We start from the raw sequence: 19,122 nt of genomic DNA, 5'->3' as shown, positions 1-19,122 counted from the left end.
TGTACCCTGTAAAATTGTGAAGTAATGACATTCGCGACTGCCAGAGGTTCCAGCAGATAGTCATGCTATTTGCATTGGACTTCAGCTTCTCATCGAAGCTACATATGTACTTCTGGAGGGAGGGGGGAATTTCATGAAGCGGGTTTTTTTTTTTCAGATCCCTTTTTTCCTGACAAACTGTTATAAGCTACTGAAATCTTTGCATCTGATTGGCTGAGAGCGAATTTGTCCCACAAATTTGTCAGACAAAACTCCTCAAGAAATGGCCCCCTGCTTTCCAGAAATGTACGCCATTTCTCTCTATTCTTCGCATCAGGATTTGTGACTTTAAAATGGTGATAGATGTATCGGTAAAACGAGTCACTTACAACGTAAAGTTTTTAGGATCTATACTCTCTAAATTCCTTAGATTGGAAATCAATCTATGAGATTGTGGTTAGGAAGAATTAGATTGACTTCTGAATCTATCACATTGAGATGTTCAATTCAATTTTTGATTTGTCCCTCATCTAAATCTATGGAATTTAGAGAGTATGTATCAAAATGCTTTCTTTTGGCTAATCTTGACAGTATCATGTTTGTCTATACAGATTTTTTGTTTTCCTCAGGGAAGAGGACCTCCTGTATACAGCACGTGCCAAACGAAAATAAAAAATACTGAAGAAATAAAGGCAATGACAAAACAAGGATGGCAATGATGAATCTGTGTATTACCCTTTTCCTGTCTAACACAGAAATCAAACAATAAGGCAAAATAAAGAAGATACACGCGCAAACACAACGCACAAGGAAATCTTGCACAACCAATGTACCGTGAATGTATATATATATATATATATATATATATATATATATATATATATATATATATATATACATATACGTGCATATGATTTCATGTACATGTATGTATATGATAATAATCATATGTATATATATTATATGTACGAAACTGTGATCTACATCTTTGAACTCATGAGCACTTACCATTAAAGTATGGAGTATAATGGCGCCGTTTGCCCGTTGCTCTTTGGTAAAGATATCCGGAGGAAATTCTTCAATAGCTGCAGCATAACAATAAGAACAGATGAAAGAAAGAGAATGACGTCAGTGATATTTGATAGTGAGGTGCAACTGTGTTTGGGCAAGAAGATGTTAGTTCACATTGCACTGTTAATAGTGTATAAAGCAAGCATTATACACCATTTGGCAAACATAGGAGGACGAACATACATCTTCTCTCTGATTGCTAACACAGGGGAGATAATTATGACGGTGAAAGGAGATTCTGCATGATTAACAGGGTACCGGTAAATAATACACATCAACTTTATGTGTGCATCAGCATTTTAATATCTTGTGTGTGTGTGTGTGTGTGTGTGTGTGTGTGTGTGCGTGTGTGTGTGTGTATGTGTGTGTGTGTGTGTGTGTGTGTGTGTGTGTGTGTGTGTGTGTAACATTATGCAAAAATGGCATCACATATCCTAGCCATGGTTATTACAGATAAACTGCACAACCTCAAACATAGAATCCTCTAAAGCGAGGCAACCACTCCTTCTATCTCTCCTCTTTGTCATCATCATCTGTCTCCTGCTCCTCTTCATCATCCTTCTCATCATCATCATCATCATCATCATCATCAATATCATCATCATCATCATCATCATCATCAATATCACCACCACCATTATCATCGACAAAAGTGACGAGTAAAGAGACGTGAAATTCACTCAAACTGACATGACTTAATAACTTGGACGAACTAAAACGTTTGATGGGTTACATCATCATTATTTCTCGTTTCCCTGGAAACGATTTGATGGTTGTCTTCCCAAATAAAGAGGGAAAATATCAAACACACAGGATTGAACAGACAAGTGCGCGAGGAATTTTTTATACGAGCTGTATTTCGTAATGATTCGTCTTGTGTCCAACAACTTTGGTAGTATATCATAGTATCTAGATCAATCGCATCTTTAGTTTACGTGATAGCATTTCCATCCACGTTCTTTTCTTCTTCTTTTTTTCCCCTGGAAACTCGCTTCCTTCGGGAACAGGTGAAGCTTTGCATCCTTGCCATTGTAATACTTTACAATGTTATTGATGGTGGTTATACCGAGTTCTACATACGCACGGTATATTTGCACTGCATTTTGTCAACGTCAAAACCTCGTACCTATACAGTAATCAAACCACACCGTTCACAATTCGTCACTGACAACAGACATGAGGTCATATCTTTTTAAGATGGATATCATTACAACACGGACAAGTACTTATGTATATAGGCTTACAAGTATATTGAGACCCAAAACGCAAATATTCATACATTACTTATTACAAACACACACGCACACGCACACATACACACACTAAGTACGTACTGACGTATGTATACAATAAATGTTTTATTAATTAATCAATTGATTAATGTATTCATTTATTTATTTATCTATCTATCTATCTATCTATCTATCTATCTGTCTATCTGTCTGTCTATCTATTTATTAATTCATTCATAAACACACAATATAGACTTGGGACTCTAATTAGAGTATAACAGCAGTTCGCAAGGCTTCGAATGATGTGCTATAAATGTGAACGATCAGTATGAGAATATCTCGGCTCTCCTGTACCACTTAATTCCCTTGCATTGCAAGCGTCTCACGAAAAAGCATTCTAAAAGCCATTTGGAAGTATCTCTTCAAAATTGATAACCACCGCTGAGATCAGGCATACGATAACAAACTGTACAAGGCTGGCAACCGTGTTGTCGTTGCTATTGTTGCAGTCATAGTTGTTGTTGTGGTTGTAATCATTATATTTTTTTCTTTTTCTTTGAGAGAGTGCCATATATGATGTATCACGCAAACTCAAAAGATGCGACGAACAAGATAATTTCGTTATCCATATTGTGATTCATACAGACATGCAATCACTCCCCAGAATTAAAGCTGTCTCATCCCCATCCCCATCCCCTCCCTTTCTCACACACACTCAAACACACATGTACGCACACACACACATAAACCTTCTCTCTTTCTCCCCCTTCTCGTTTTAATCGCGTTTCCATGCATCACGAGTACTAGTATTACAGCGAAGTGCAAACGGCAGCCATACTGACAGGTCAGGACCCACTTTCCCCCCACCGGCTGTTACGATCCCCCACCAAACTTCAATAGCGCTGCGTGGAAGAATGCGCGCGCATTACCACGTCGCGTCGGTCGCAAGTCGCTGACGGCGCGCCGGCACGCACCGCAGGAATGCACGGCACGGACACACACGGAGGGAAGGAGAAGGTGGCATTGTGGAATCACGTGACACACTACGGCTGTGAAGAAAAGATGTGACGGTAATAACGGTGGTTTGCCTCACGGCAGAGAAGTGACGCACGGTCTAATCGAATCCATGCAAAAAGATTTACTGGCAAAACATGTTTGCTTAAAAGTCTGGTCATCCCGTAAAATGCAGTTCAAAATGTTCAGGATTTGGCTGTTGGCTGCGGTAATTTACGCTATTTTTGGCGACAACAGATTCCGTATTGTTTTGAATGAATTTTGTCCTGTGGCCGTATTTCTGGTCGTAAAGTTGGCTTTTAATGGTCTCGTTTATCCTAAGTCTCTGCCTTTCATCCCTGCAATGTAGTGTGACAATTTCCTCTTCTTGTCCTCTTCCATTGCTCTGATCATACCTCTGTAGCGCAGTAAATTTACAATGCATGCTAGTTAGGTTCTTTCTCCCTCCCAGTCCCTCTCACATACAAACTGTGCGCAAAATGTGCGAAAGTACGTACGTATCTACATATGGATATACGAAGGAATGTATATGTTTGTACACCAGTGTATGTATGCATGTATGTATGCATGTATATTATATATATTATATATCTATCTCTATCCCTGTATCTATCCGTCTGTATATATCTTGTCCACCTACATGTCTCCTTTGGCCTATACACCCATTTATCTATTTATTTGGACTGACATCTTCGTCTCTTAATACCTCAATCAACTCGACATTGATGAAGGTCTCTCCGATCTGGTTCCCGACAAACCCCCTTGTATACTCTTTATAACGTCTCTACCCCTCATTACATTGACTGTCACTCCCGGTATGATTGCATGTAGCCATAAAATAACATGCTTGACATATTAGCCGTATTTTCGCCGAGGTAATCGGCGCTGACAGGATAATGTATTTATAGGAACTCATTGCTAAAAATATAAAGAAAAAAAAGGGACTTCATCATGCCGTCAGGATTGCCGCCATTTTGGGAGAGCTCGTCAGCGTGTGGGTGACGGCATTCCACGGATCACATTCTTGCACACAATCTGCACTGCTAAATCGTCGCATGATCTCCTCCTCCCCCCCCCCCTCCCCTTCACCTCCTTCCCGTCTCTTCCTGCCCCTCCTCCCCTTTTCTCCCCTGTTCCTTCTTTTTCTCCCAACGAAATTCGACAGATCAATAGTCGGTCTCCACTACCCCATTTCCAAAATAACGCTGGGTCCTACACCAATAGATACAATTATACATCTATATACATATACATATACATCCACATAATACATATACATACGAAGCATTATTGTCAAGGCTTCTGAAGAAGGCGTATAAATAGACGCCGAAAATTTGAGTCGAATAAACTCATGCTTTATTGGCCAAAAATGCATTACCAGTTTTTTCTTCATTACACACACACACACACACACACACACACACACACACACATATAATAATATATATTGTATATTCATGATCATAATCATGTTACATTGGCAGAACAACCAACGCTCTCTCACTGAAGGCAACTAAATGGTACCATGAGACTTCACAGAGAGCAGAAAATCAATTTCAACTCGGAAGTTTAAGACAGGATGTTGCTCGGTCAGTTCGTAGAAAATGAGATCAAGGAGCGAGTCGTTCTTCATGTTTTCGCCCATTCTGCTTTGTTTGAACTTCAACATTCATCACGTAGAATGTTAGGCAAAACGGCAGACATTGAGAAATTCGTTCTCATTGGTGTCATTACATTCGTGTTTTATTTTCCCCCTTATGACGTCATGTTTTCCTGTTTACATTTCTCTTTAAAGCTACCATCGAGACACGGAAGAGACAATGTTTTAAGTGCAACGCGTGTAAAGCGCCACTGACGTAGGTTCGCATTTTGCCGTCCGCTTTTCAGGAAACTACGAAGGGTTCGCGGAGTTATTATGGCCGTTGCAGAAATAGATACGCACTCATCTCTATATAGCATTTTGCCTCTTTATTGATTACAGCGGCGATGGGTATATATCTTGAGGAGGAATTTGCACCTGAGAGAAGGAGAGAGCCGTGGTATCCATATAGATGACCACTTTTTATTTACAGTTCACATATAAAGAGCGCGTTCAGGTAATCGCATTGATGGCCCGGGGATTATGATGGCGAGTTGAGAAACACGGCGACGTGCCTATAATTGGACGCATTCAATCAAGATTGCTATAAAAAGATTTTCAAGTTCGCCAAACGAAAAACCACTTTATGGGCGACAACGCCTCGATCGTTTACACTGCCAAAGATATATCATATGTACTGCCCTTTACAGAAAGGAGCATTTTGAGACAATTTTAGACGGCGTAGAAAGAGAGGTCAGATGTAAAAACGAAGAAACAATTCAAAACATCTGGGATTTTCTGGAGACAAATCACTAGATCCCCTTTCAGAGGCTTCCATTCCAACCCGTGTTTGTTTGTTTGTTTGTTGTTTTTTTTTTGTTCGTTTGTTTTGGTCCATACTACCCACAGAAAAAACAGGGCAGTAAAAAATGGATGTATCAGAATGGAGCTAGAGCGGCGTATTCCTAAACTTTGGCGATACACAAGGATATTGGTGGAGTTATCTCCTAACTATACATTACAAACATGTGCAAATAGATAGCGCATAATCTTTACCCACATTATACATCTTAGATTAATAATTTGTGAAATTTGTTTTTCAACAATCATTCTAATATAATTCATCATTACTGATTTCACCTGTGTACATAGGGTGAATAATAAATAACGTTTATAACATGTAGGATGTACGTGTCCGTGAGTGCGTGTGCGCCCGACTGTACTAGGGCATCGGACACGCGAAGGTCGTATGCTCCGAGCGTCCGTGCGCCATGCGTTACTACTGATGTGCGTGCATGTGTGTGTGTGTGTGTGTGTGTGTGCATGTGTGTGCGTGTGTGTGTGCAATCATGACAAGAATTCTTGTTCCCTTAAGTGGACATCACTAAGTAGATACAAGGAACATTTTCGGTTTGTGTCCCTAACGGTTTTGGTGTGAAATTGAAATTTGGACATCTAAAGCTGATATGAACTAATTGGGATAGCTCTTGGAAAAACATTATTTGCAGTTTTCTGTTCGTTTCGGACATGTCCCTAATAGTTTTGGTGTGAAATTGATAGTTTCATATCTACAGCTGATATGAAGTAATTGGGGCAGCTCTTCGATAAGCATTATTCGTGATTTTCTGTTCGTTTCGGATATGTCCCAAATAGTATTGGCGTGAAATTTAAATTTCGACATCTAAAGCTGATATTAACGAATTGGGATAGCTCTTGGAAAGACTTTAAGTTTTCCCATTAAGGTCTTGTGAAGGTTATGATCTAATGACGAGAGAATTGACATGGCATGATTAATTACGAATAGATTTAAGTGGAGTTTGATCTGAAATAATATATCAAGATCATAAGTACAGAATTAAGTACATTGAATTGGTCCTACTGTGTACTCGACAAACACGAGGAAAGAGGATGGCGAGATGTACATTTTTAGGAAGAAGATTTCGGGAAGACATTAAGCTGAATTTATCCTTCTCATGACTCCCGATAAAATTCGTCCATCAGCGCTGCTCTTAAAGAGTCCTTTATATAATATAGCAGTTTATAATTCTCTGTATATTAAAACATCTTGAATGATCATTCACGCCACAAGCATGACGTACATAACTCGTGTCCAATATGCCATGATATGGAAGTATAGGATACCAAACGGTGATGAGCATTTCAGGCCACAAACACCACTATTAAAAATGAAGAGAGGGTAAAAAGGTAAAGTCCAGACGTTTTACACATCAACATCGTCTCCACGTTCCACGTCTACGTTGCACAAAAGGGCACGCGAAAGGCTGTGGTGGTACAGTGTAATTGTTAATGAGCGCGTAATAGCGTGTCCAAATGGCATGTGGCATTATCCGGTGCTTCCGTGTCCGCCCTCTTGCGGCATACTTTTTAGGTCACACCTTTAATAGCGGGTAGATTTTACCTGTTGTTGTTGTTTTTTTTTTCTAATTTGTTTTTATTTTGTTTGCCCTATGGGCAATGCAACCGACCAGCTTGACTGTAGAGAATCTGTGATCCATACACCGCATGCTTAGTTCGTCGGCGAAACGGCTTAAACTGATATGCGAAGAGCGTGTGATATCGCAAAGAGAACAAAACTACGAAATGCACTATCGATATCAACAATTTTGCTTGCTGTTCAGGACCGCCGTGGCATTGATAGAGTACTAGTCTTCAAATTGCACTGATACTCTAATATACCTATTCCAACAGGGGTTTAATTCATACCAGAATGACGTCTTTATTCGTCAAGAATGTAGCGATTTGCGGGAAGCAAAATGCCATATTAATTTTAGCGCGCGTCATTGTTTACTTTGAGCAAAATTCGGAGGCTCTCTTGAGATTGATATGCTACCGTTCAAGAGCAGAGCATACTAATCAAAGTGTGTCCAGAACTTTCCTGCGGCAGGTTGAAAACCGTTAGAAACTTCACGTTCGAAAGTTACTTTTCGTTGCATAAACAAAACAAGCAATGCAGCCCCAAACTCGCGCTGCCCACGGGATAAAAAGGAAACTTAAAGCCACAAGGTCTTCTAGCTCCTCTGCTGAGAAAAATGTGGGAGAATCATTGGCGCAGAAAAAAAAATGGCTCTCATCGTCTGTGTTTTTGTGTTATGTTCCCGTAAACACCCTTCTAGCTATGCTCTCTCCCTCTCCCTCTCTCTCGCTCTCGCTCTCTGCGCAATCGTCTAAATTACGTATCCCGCGGAGACGACCAAGGAGATACTATGCTACACACAGAAAGACAGTTTCTTGTGTTTTCTTCATTTTTTTTTTTGGTGAGGCTCTCATCATCTCGACCCCTCCTGATCCTAACGAATAATTTTTCACCTCCAGTACACCTGCCGAACATCTCCGACGGAAGTCAAACTTATGGGGCCATCAGAACTAAGGTGACCATAAAGCTGGCTGCACAGGCCGCGAGATACTCTTCTTCCCAAGCTAAAGCTATTTATGCACCGTGTGTGTTAGGACACTTCTAGAAAACTGACCACATTGAACAAGAAGTGACCTTATTTACTATCCCTTCCCCTCCCCCCACCCCCCAAGTTCGATGTAGCAGCAGCAGCACCTGAACACAATATAGACAGTATTAACTGGAAAAATGGCTTGAATTTCTTCATTTTTCATGTATAATTATGTTTGTACAATACTGGCATATAATTTTGTGGTGAACACAACGGTAGCATACTTTAATAAAGATTATATCCTACATTTTAGTATAAGACCCTTTATATATTTCCTGTTTGTTCAGTCCTGCAATTCTGTCAGAGCTCTTTCCATTAATCTCCACCTCTCCAGCCCACAGTCTCATAATCTAATCCTGTAACCATGGTATCTAGTATTATCAGCAATTGCTGCACATTTCACAGTCTGTTTGTATAGTATATGTCTTACACACATAATCTTAACATACATGTAAACACAAGCACACAAATCGTACAGGCACACATGCGCACATAAAGTATGCAAAGATAACCTCAAGCCCAGTTATCTCCATCGCGCCATGAAGGGGGAAAACTCTCGGTGGGGTTTGTATATCTTCGCAGACGGAGCGTTTTAACCCGCATCAGCGGTACACAGCAGTTTCTTCTTTTTGTGAGTTATGTCACTGCGATCTAACATAAAATATCATGGACTGAGAGAGTGTAGAAGAAGCCCTTTTATTAAAGTCGTTAACATTTAGCAGCATACCAGACCCTAATATGTGAGAGTGTGTTACTTAAAATACAGTAGGATAATAATACTGTCGAATTGAAACATTATCCCCAATGCATCTCACAAAACGACGACTTTATTGGTAGGATTCTCATGTAGGATCTCATCTATCGACGAACTTGTTCCGCACAAAGTTTTGGCGTTTGCAACATTCGTATACATACGAACGCACCAGATAAAATGGGTCGGTTAGAAGCGGGTAGATCTCGCACTCCCCCTCGGTGCACCACATCAAGGAAAGAGGTCACTTCTTAAAAATCTGCTACTATCGCCATGGCAACGGCTACAAGGAGCCAAATTGAATTAGGTCTGCACGGTTTGCAATCGCTCGTGGACAAAACTCCGTCAAAGGCACATGAATCAAATGCATGTGGCTTACACACTTCGTTAAACTCTCAGTTTCTCTCCCCTTTCTCTTCTTCTTTCCCTCTCTATACGTATATTATCTTTTATATAATTTATTGATGTCTCTCTCTACCCTATTTCTCTTTCCTATAGTTGTCACAATATTCTCTAATCTTTCTCTGTCTCTCGGTGAGTAGAGCGATCGCTCGTCAAAACAAATTAAAGAGAAATCCCTTCTCCAGTTGGCCACAGGCGCGGAAAATATCTATTGCTTGTCAAACTGCGACGGCGTCCCTGGTATATTAATTACAGTCTCTTGCTCTCAAAATGCTCAGCCGTGAATCGTGCATCTCGAGAAACTCGTCTCTACCTCCACAAAGAGAATCTGATGTCATTATTTCACGATCAACACGGTCAAAACAGAGAAATCTCATGTTGACATAACTGATTAGGACCGGTGCCGTTTTGAAACGAAAATGCATTATTTATGGATATTGACATTGATAGTTATTTTTTGCCGACTTTATCAACACCTAAATTTGGAAGGGAGATATTTCATTTTATTATATATAAAATGTATAATGGCAAGCTTGTCTATTTTCATCAGTCTAACAGTTGGCACTTCAAAAATATAATATTTATGCAATGTTTATATCGTCATGGGGGAAAAATAATTTTGTTTAGACTGTTTTATTTCAAAAGTGACACTTATGCTGTCGTAACCGATTTCGATTAATGATACACTTGCTGAGAGGAATGTATTGCAAAGGCCTTTGCATACACAAAATGTCTTCAAGGACATTCTACTATGTGTGTTGTCGTGTCACTACGGTGTGCTTGCGTTTGTATATTGTGTGCAGAACAAGTGCCAGGTTTCCATGCCAATGATGAAACGTCATGAACTGCGTGAATGTGCTTCTGGGTATCAGCGCGTTTTAGAATGAAAAATCAGCACTGATACAAATATTTCTGTCACACATGTCTTTTGATATCTTTCAGTAAGATGCTTTTCGAGATGCATTTACCCGCATTGTCTTTAATATGCGCCAATATCATTTTAATCTATTCGACAGGAAAAAAAAACCGGTCTTTCAAGTGCGTTTACTGATACCTTGTCGCTGAAATAGTCCTTTACAAAGTATACCGCTGCTGCCTTTATGCGTTCGCACAGATGCATCGACAGTTGTAACGACAACGAAGATGAATTTGCAAACTTGGAGTCTATTAACAGGAAAAAGCTATCAGGGAACTCTCAGAATCGCACGATAAACAGAAATCAAAAGAAATCAAGAATAATAAAGAGCACGGTGAGTAAACAGCACAAGTACCCATAATACGATCCATGGTTGCATAATACTAAACTGTGACAGCTCCATTTGCATACTCTTCGTGTGTATAGAAAGTTGGAGCCTTCTGCAACTAAAACATTCTATCTGCCTCCTGCATACACATGCACACAAAGAAGCACATACTCTAAGCCGCGAAAAACACACACACCCTCACACACACACACACACACACACACACACACACACACACACACACAAAATATTACACCACGTAAAATTTGCACACACGCGACTGAAACATTGAAAAAGACACCAGCGTGATGAAAAGTGGAATGACTAATCGTGCTATTTTCACAAAAGGCGGAGCGAAAAGGGAAGTTCGAAGAAACTACCATATCGATTTGGACGAATATGTTGGAAATACGATGTGAAATGACTGAAAAAAGAGAGAAGAAAAGCAAGAGAGAGAGAGAGAGAGGGAGTTGAAAGCTTGAAAGCTTGAACTGTCAAGGTAGCCGTAATGGCTCCTACGGCAAGTATAGCGTCAACAAACAACCGGGCTCTGAAAACATGCTCGTCGTGTCATATTTTCGTACATATTCTTCAAGTTTATTTTTACATACTTGAAAGCATAAATTTAAAAATGTTAATAGATGCCACAAGTTGCATTCATTATTTATTTTTATTTCGTCTCACATGTCATGATAAACATACTTCATATATATATATATATATATATACATATGTATGTATATATATATATATATTTACATAATCATATAATTTGTTTATAAGTATAAACATATATAATATAATATATTTATATTCGTGTGTGTATGTGTGTGTTTATTCATATATTCAGTTATCTATTTAAAGTTTGTTTGTTGTTATATTTTCTAACATTTTATTGTTGTGAAAGGAACGTCCGTTTGCTATGTAGATTTTCCGTCTCTCCGTTATGGAGTAAAGTACACGATCTTGATAATAGGATTTCCACGAGGACTTGCAAATTAAGACTATGAAGAGATTATGTATAAATAACGGATGCCATAATTCAAGTGCGGTAGTTTCTTATGCTGCAATACGTTGAATAGGGGAATAACCTTACAGCATTAGACTGTAGTTATTGAATAAGCATAATAATATGGCTCTACTACACACAAGAATATGTTTATAGTTGTTTCGCCCTCAAATGCTCGGGAATGGAATACTGTTCTTCATACTGTATACAAGAAAAAAATTAGGAGAAGAAGAAGAGGAGGAGGAGCGAGAAGAAGAAGAAGAAGAAGGAAAGGAGAAGAACAAATTATACAGGAAGAGAAAATTAAGTAAGCATGCAGAAACAAAGAGCCCCATGCATGCCGGCAGAAAAAAAAAAATGGTTGCAAGCTATTTACTCTGACGGTGATAACTAAGGTGCTTTAACGTCCAATGGAAGACGCATCTCTGATACAAAGGCGGTTTATATGCCCCCTCTTCTTGAATTATTATCAGATTTTACGGTAAATGTAATCAGCCCCACCATCAAGACACGACATGCAGGGAGCAAAGCGCAGATGCCGCCAAAACGTTCTAAGCTTGAATTAATCTTGAGCGCGTGGCGTTATAGCTAAAGTGCATCCATGCACCTGTTTCCATGGTAACCGGGGGCATGTAAATGGTGACCTTTGTCAAGTGTTTGTGTAATCCCGTCAATATCGGTGATGCGCTCAGTCTCAGAATAGCAAGAACAGTATTTTAAGACTCATATTTACGGGCAGAATATTCGCAATGCGTCTACGCAAGTCAACTACGTACACACTGCTTGCTCGTATGCAGCTTTCACTGTACCATCTTAATTTGAGATATTCGAAAACACAAACACAAACATATTTTCGAGGAAAACAACGAAAATGAATAAAAAAAACACAAGTTCATTTCCGAGAAAAACAACGCAAATGAATAGGCAATCACAAGTTCATTTACGAGAAGAAAAAAAAGTGGAAATGAATTAACAAACACAAGTTCATTTCCGGGAAAAACAACGAAACTGAATAAAAAGAAAAACTTCGATTTACAAGCTGCGCTGAGTTCTATATGTCATCTAACAACGACAACAAAGAAAAAAGAAAAAAACGCTGCCTGCCGGTCTTCAAATTAAAGAAGATATGGGATGGTGAGATTCGAACCCGTTACAGTCATCGCCAGAAACTTTGTTGCACGGATATCAATATTTACATCTCTTTCCGCACCAACAAATCCTTACGGGCAGAAGCACAGACGCAGACACGGACATGTGATTGGTGATTGTATGTGGCCGACGTCAATACTTTGTAAAAGTGTGGGGAACTTTCAATTAATGTAGCTTTTTATTATTTCTTTTATTCTGATTTTCATGAAAGTTCTACTATCTTTTGTGTCTGATTATCCTTTCTAACAATAAAGACAATTTGAAAGTTGTGTGGCATTGCGCGTTAGGATCATTTTCACCAACCTTGCGTTTTTAACACACGCTCCGTCGATCCAGCGATCGACTGCCGTCGGAATAAGCGTGACGGCGATGAAACACTATTTGAGGAATCATGGTTCCTGTCGAGCGCAAGTTCACAAGAAGGACAGCATTGTGTCACGTGATTTTGTTCAAGATAACTATTGATCACTTTTATCATTATCATATCAATGCAATTCTACGCTAATGGTCGACTTGAAGGCAGGAGTCTACGCCTCGACACTCAGCATGCGCTACTTTGGGGCGATATATTGTCAATACATCTTGCTACAAAGAATGAGAAAAAGAGACGTCTTTATCTCCCTCCATAAACATACACACAGAGTCACATACACACACATACACACACACACAAACAAACAAACAAAGACACACAGTATGAGCGTAATCCCGTACATATACGTCTGTCACCTCAACTTGCATCGCTTTTCAGAGAAAACAAGGTCCCTCTCCCAGCTTTCTGTTCTTTTACCATTTCTCCTTGCGAGTCTGGCGACGAGTCAGCGAAGACTTCATCTTTGTTTCCTTACTGTGCATTGTGCTTTTCAGAGTTTTCAGATTTTGCCGCAGCGTTTGTATAGATCGCGTGACTTTCATTGACACGCATACACACATAAATTCGCATATTTATACCCTTAAAATCCTTTCATGTTATTATGCGAGCCGGTGAGATGCCAACAGTAAAAAAAAGGGTTAGGCGCTTTTTGACAATTTTGGCCGTCATCATACAGCACTAGATTTGAGAGAGTACAAAAACTATACAAGATGGGGGGGGGGGGGAGGAATGAAAGGGGTTTAACTGCGAGGGAGATGGAGCAGAAAAGTAGACTCAATAAAAATGCAAATACACAGGGCTTCCCAGTCGTTAATGGATTCAATTTGGTCAACAAATTAAATTCCGCAGTCTTGTGGTCATGGCAACACCCAACAATAACCACGATGTAAATATTAATTCATAACACCTGATGATTAGTTGATGAAAACCAAAAGACAATAACACACAAACACATACACACAAATCTTTCCCTATCTCTTCTATCTCTTTCCCGGTGCAAACATAGCAGGCATGACCATTAAATCCTTTCACTGAATAGGTACTGGATTTTAGTGCTACTGCAAATAAGAAATAGAGTATAGAACAAAAATGAGATTAGGAAAAATGGAGGATTGTTATAGGGAGAATTGCAATGTCATCTGTAGTCAGTTAATTTCACAGGAGCGCGTGAAAACATTACCAGTAAAGAATTTGTCCTAACTGGGACTACCGTGTCCTCAATTCGCACTTACAGTTACAGGGCAAGAATCGTCCATTGCCCCCCCCCCCCCCCCCCAACCACCACCACCACCACCACCACCACCACCACCACCACCATACATTGCCGCCGTGCACGTGCAACTCGATTCTCGCACTGGCCGATGTATCGATTGCCGACTTTTGCGATCGTTATGCAGCGATCAATCTTTTAAAGAGCAATTCTACATTATTCGAGTTGACTTACAGAAAAAAAAAAAAGCCAAACACACAGAATATGTAAAGGTATCATTAAGGTCTGACATAAGATTATTATGCAATTATTAAATCTGACATGTTAATGTAACTTATTTTGGTCGCCATGTCACCCCTTAACCCGTTCCATACGAGAACCTGGTGGCCTGTGTATTAAGTCTATGGGGAGTTCAGATTTCAGTATGGAACGGGTTAAGACTCTTCCGCGTTGCGCAAATCTTTAGTACATTTCCTCTTCCTATCTTTTTGATGGAAATTTACGGAAGAAGGATTTCTATTCTTTACATAAAGTTATTCTATGGAGTCCTTATGATGAAGACATGCAGCGAGAGTCTCAAATGAGGACTTTGCTCATCCGTTCAAGAAAATAAAGCGTCAAGAATCGGATATTACATAATATTTTAGTACAGACACCACCGCGGGAGTGGTGAGATGACCGATCTCACTGTCAAAAAAGAAAAAAAAAATCATGTGAAACTGTACAATTCTATAAATCTCGGTGCGATGTTCATAAGACTTATACTACCGTAGTCATTGTATACCACTACATTTCTCTCTCTCTCTCTCTCTATCTCTTTCCCCTCCCCCTCTCTATTTATTTATTTATCTATTTATCTATTTATCTATTTATTTATCTATCTATCTATTTATCTATTTATCTATATCTGTCTATCTGTCTACCTATTTATCTATCTCTTACCCATGACTTATCATTGTCAACATTTGAACATAGAGCGGAGCTGCACTTTAACTGCCGCTGGTCCTCCCGCCTTCCTCCTTTCTACGTGGTAGGCTTGCAAAAATTCATCTTCTTCCGACAAGATCCCAGAGTAAGAGAGCGAGCATTGCCGCATCCACGCATTTTTCTATCTTTTTTACACATAATTTTGTAATTCAAAAGAAATTGAGCGGCATTCTTCGAAATGACACAAAAGTGAATGAGAATTGTCAAATAGATATACGAAGATGTATGTATTTGAAAGTGGCAAAAGGTGAAAGGGACAGTGATTCTTTCACAATGCTGCGTTCTTTATTGTTGATCGATCCAACTTGATATCGGAATGATCAGCATCCACCCTTTAAAAAAAACAAGAACAAACCATTTTACCATCTTCATGGCTAGACTAGACGGATGTTTAAACATATTTGTTGATAATGTCCGTTGTCAAATTACAAAATGCAGCACTTACAAACTGACGGCGTAGAACAATCGATTCGTTAAGACATCAATTTATGCCTCAAACTTAGATTTGCCTGATGAGTGTGATATAGATTATTTTTGCTGTAAAATATTGAAATCTCGGCGACATTATTCAAGCATTTTCTAAAAGCATGGTGAAAAAGAGAAAATAAACTCTAAAATGAGGAACTAAATTTGATCGACTCCTGTTAAGCAGGAATGGAATAAACATAAGGGCTGGAGGCGGAAAGGAAAACATGTTCTCGGAAATTCAGATGTTTTTACCCCACCGCTCGAAATAAACATAGAGCATGGCCGTGGGTAAAGCCAAACCTCATGAACATGTCGTCGGGGAAAAACAAAAACAAAACATAATGTAAAAACGAAAGAAATCAAAACAAGCGTAATCCGAGGGGCGGGGAAGTTTTTATTCAAGTAAAAAATCATAAGAGGATTTAAATCTCTGACTTGTGAAGGACATTTTATTCGAACACTTGAAACAGTCAATATTAGGAAAAACATTCTCAGCAATAATGGTAGATAAGGCCAGTCAATATCCCACTCAATCTCACGGACACAGCCCATAAAGTGTCTATGCAAATCGGAATCTAAAAGGGCATATGACTCTACTATTGCTTCCCACTCTAATGTTTTCATCAATGCAAGACGCAATAGGCTATAATAATGTCCGCAACCAGCCTCTCTTCTCTAAAAAACATGCAATTCAACACCCTCGCTATCGCCAACTAAAATGCCATTGACATTTTTAACAGCAACAACAAAAAGGTTGCTCGTGGCGCTGACACAGACAAAACCATTCGCACAATAAGCAAAGTCATTTTCCCGCCATGTGTAGAGTCAGCACACAAACCTCAACCCCTGTGTAGCTGCGACCTAATAACGGAGGGGTTCAGTTTTGAATGAATGCTCTACGAGCAAACATTTCGTTTTTATTTCTTTTCATTTACATCATTTCATTTCATTACGAGAACATCGAAAACAGCTGCAATAATTCGAGTTTAATATGATGATTACAAACGAATAACCCCGAGTGTGACCCGAGTTGCAGCGACCTTATGTACGACTTGTAACGATTTTCGTGCGATTGATCAAGATCTGTTACGAATTTGTCGCATCTCTTATTTTACACGTTTTATGAATGTGGTGAATTGAGCGGGAGAAGCACTGTTTAAGATTGGGGTTCTTCTACATCAGGTGTAAAGAGGATTTCCCGGATTATTGACCCTGCTCCGGGAAGAAGCAACCTCGATAATCCGCATGGCTAGGAGGGAAACTCGTATGGCCTGGATTCATCGAAAATCGAAATTTATTCGAAAACCCGAAGTAACGCAGAGGAATATTGCGAGCAGTACTTTATAAAGAGTATGATTCGCACCACTGCGAGTTAACGCGAGTGGTGCATGAGTTGCACCAATGTTATCATAGTATTTCACATATCTAATTTTTTCTTAAATCCCTGGCGAATTTCATCCCAGTATAACAGTGCAGGGGTGTGCTAAACTGTGGCAAGTTGCACCAAGTCGCGCTGCGTTACCCCGAGCTGCATCACGAGTTCATTACGAGCTATCACGAGTGCTATCTATATCGTCAACTCACCATTCGTCTCCTACACCATAAAAGCCAAAACTTTAGAGTGCAAGTTGGCTACGTGTGCCAAGTTGCCTGCGTTACATAGATGGTTAGGCATGGATTGTAATTAGATTTCCTTCCCTGATTCTCATCAAGCCAGATGAATTGCTATTTTAAAAGAGCACTAACACCGACGGAAATCTACATACTGGTCACACCGCATTGCATCAGTAAATAGGATAACAACATTAAGAAGAAATTCCGTCTGTCTGCGATGCAAATGTTCATCGATCTGTGAAATAGATGGCTGTGAAGAAAACAAACAATCCAATCACGTATTCGATCCTGTGGCCAGTGTTATCTATCATGCGGTTACTCGTCACACAACATGCCTTGCCGTCCCGGCGGAGAACATTGAATTCATTTAATCATCGCGTAATGGTCATTGTACTGCTCCGTAGTTAAAGTCATGACGTCATTCGCATTTCCACTCGGCAACTAAATTTGACGGGCAGACGAGTCTACGTCGCGTTGATTGGAGGGGAGTGAGCATCATTACGGGCGCGGTTTAATCAGTCTTAGCTGGAAAAAAAGTAAGCACGTACGTCATGGGGTGGTCGGGAGGCAGTGACCGCAGTATCGGGGGTTCAAACAACGAGTTGTCTTTTAGGGCGTCGAAGACACAACGAAACATAATAGTAATAAATAGTAGCGGATTGTGACACCAATTCATCTCAAATCATCTTCGAAAACACGTCCATGACTGTTATCATATGGTAGGTATTGTATGATAATTCTCTTGGAAATTTGACCCATGAAAACGGATTCTTACTAAATAATTGTAGGAGTAAAAAACATGAGGTCTTCCGATCGACTGAATTCCTCCTATTTTAGAAGCCATCTAATTTGAAAAGTAACTATTGACCGTTATTGTAATTGTAATGGGTGCAGTGACAAAACCAAAATCGAATATTCACGTATTGTGACGGAAAATGTTCGTCTTCGAGTAAACACATTTTTGATATGTCGTTGTCTCTATCTGCCTGTTGGCGATGTGACCAAACAAAATCCCTTGACTCGCATTATCGATTAAATGTGTATTGTAAAAGCAAGTGCTTACTTATTCGATTGATGCTTTGATCTATTCTTTTCTCATAGGATTGACAGTTCCTGAACAATGTAAAATTGACCGTACCGGTGACGCCCAAACACAAAACAATGAAATCAAAATTTCATCATGTTTTAGATATAAGAAGTGTTATCATTGTTATATAATATCGAGTGAACAATGGTCTTTCAATTTCTAAGTTATACGATACGACAGTTGATAATGAGAACAATCAGAGTTGAGCCTTCACCAATACTTAGTTGAAGAACTGGTTGAACAAGTTCTTCAAATACAATGTATATATTTATGACAAAATAATGTTGTCAAAGACACTACTTAATGAATTTCGATTTGTGCGGATGAACACCTGACGCATGCATGCAAACTGAATTGCGAGTTTGGATATATGTATTCATTTAAAACAATTAAATTGAATTAAACTGAATTGAATTGAAATGAATTGAATTGAATTGAATTGAATTGAATTGAATTGAATTGAATTGAATTGAATAACTCAATTCTAGG

The 19,122-nt window shown here is 39.4% G+C and overlaps 1 protein-coding gene across 1 annotated transcript in view; it reads right to left on the bottom strand.

Moving 5' to 3' along the window:
• LOC139723214 (sodium/potassium/calcium exchanger 3-like) overlaps positions 1-19,122 on the bottom strand; it is a 125,433-nt gene that overhangs the window by 23,497 nt on the left and 82,814 nt on the right. The window contains exon 3 of the mRNA XM_071634473.1: positions 988-1,064. Within this exon, the coding sequence (XP_071490574.1) occupies positions 988-1,064 (77 nt within the window). The remainder of the gene's footprint in view (positions 1-987; positions 1,065-19,122) is intronic.

This window comes from Diadema antillarum, unplaced genomic scaffold (assembly GCF_040938485.1).
Source record: "Diadema antillarum isolate AM-2024a unplaced genomic scaffold, OU_Dant_1.0 scf00000183, whole genome shotgun sequence".
Taxonomy (NCBI): Eukaryota; Metazoa; Echinodermata; class Echinoidea; order Diadematoida; family Diadematidae; genus Diadema; species Diadema antillarum.
This window is presented reverse-complemented; position numbering and strand designations above follow the sequence as displayed.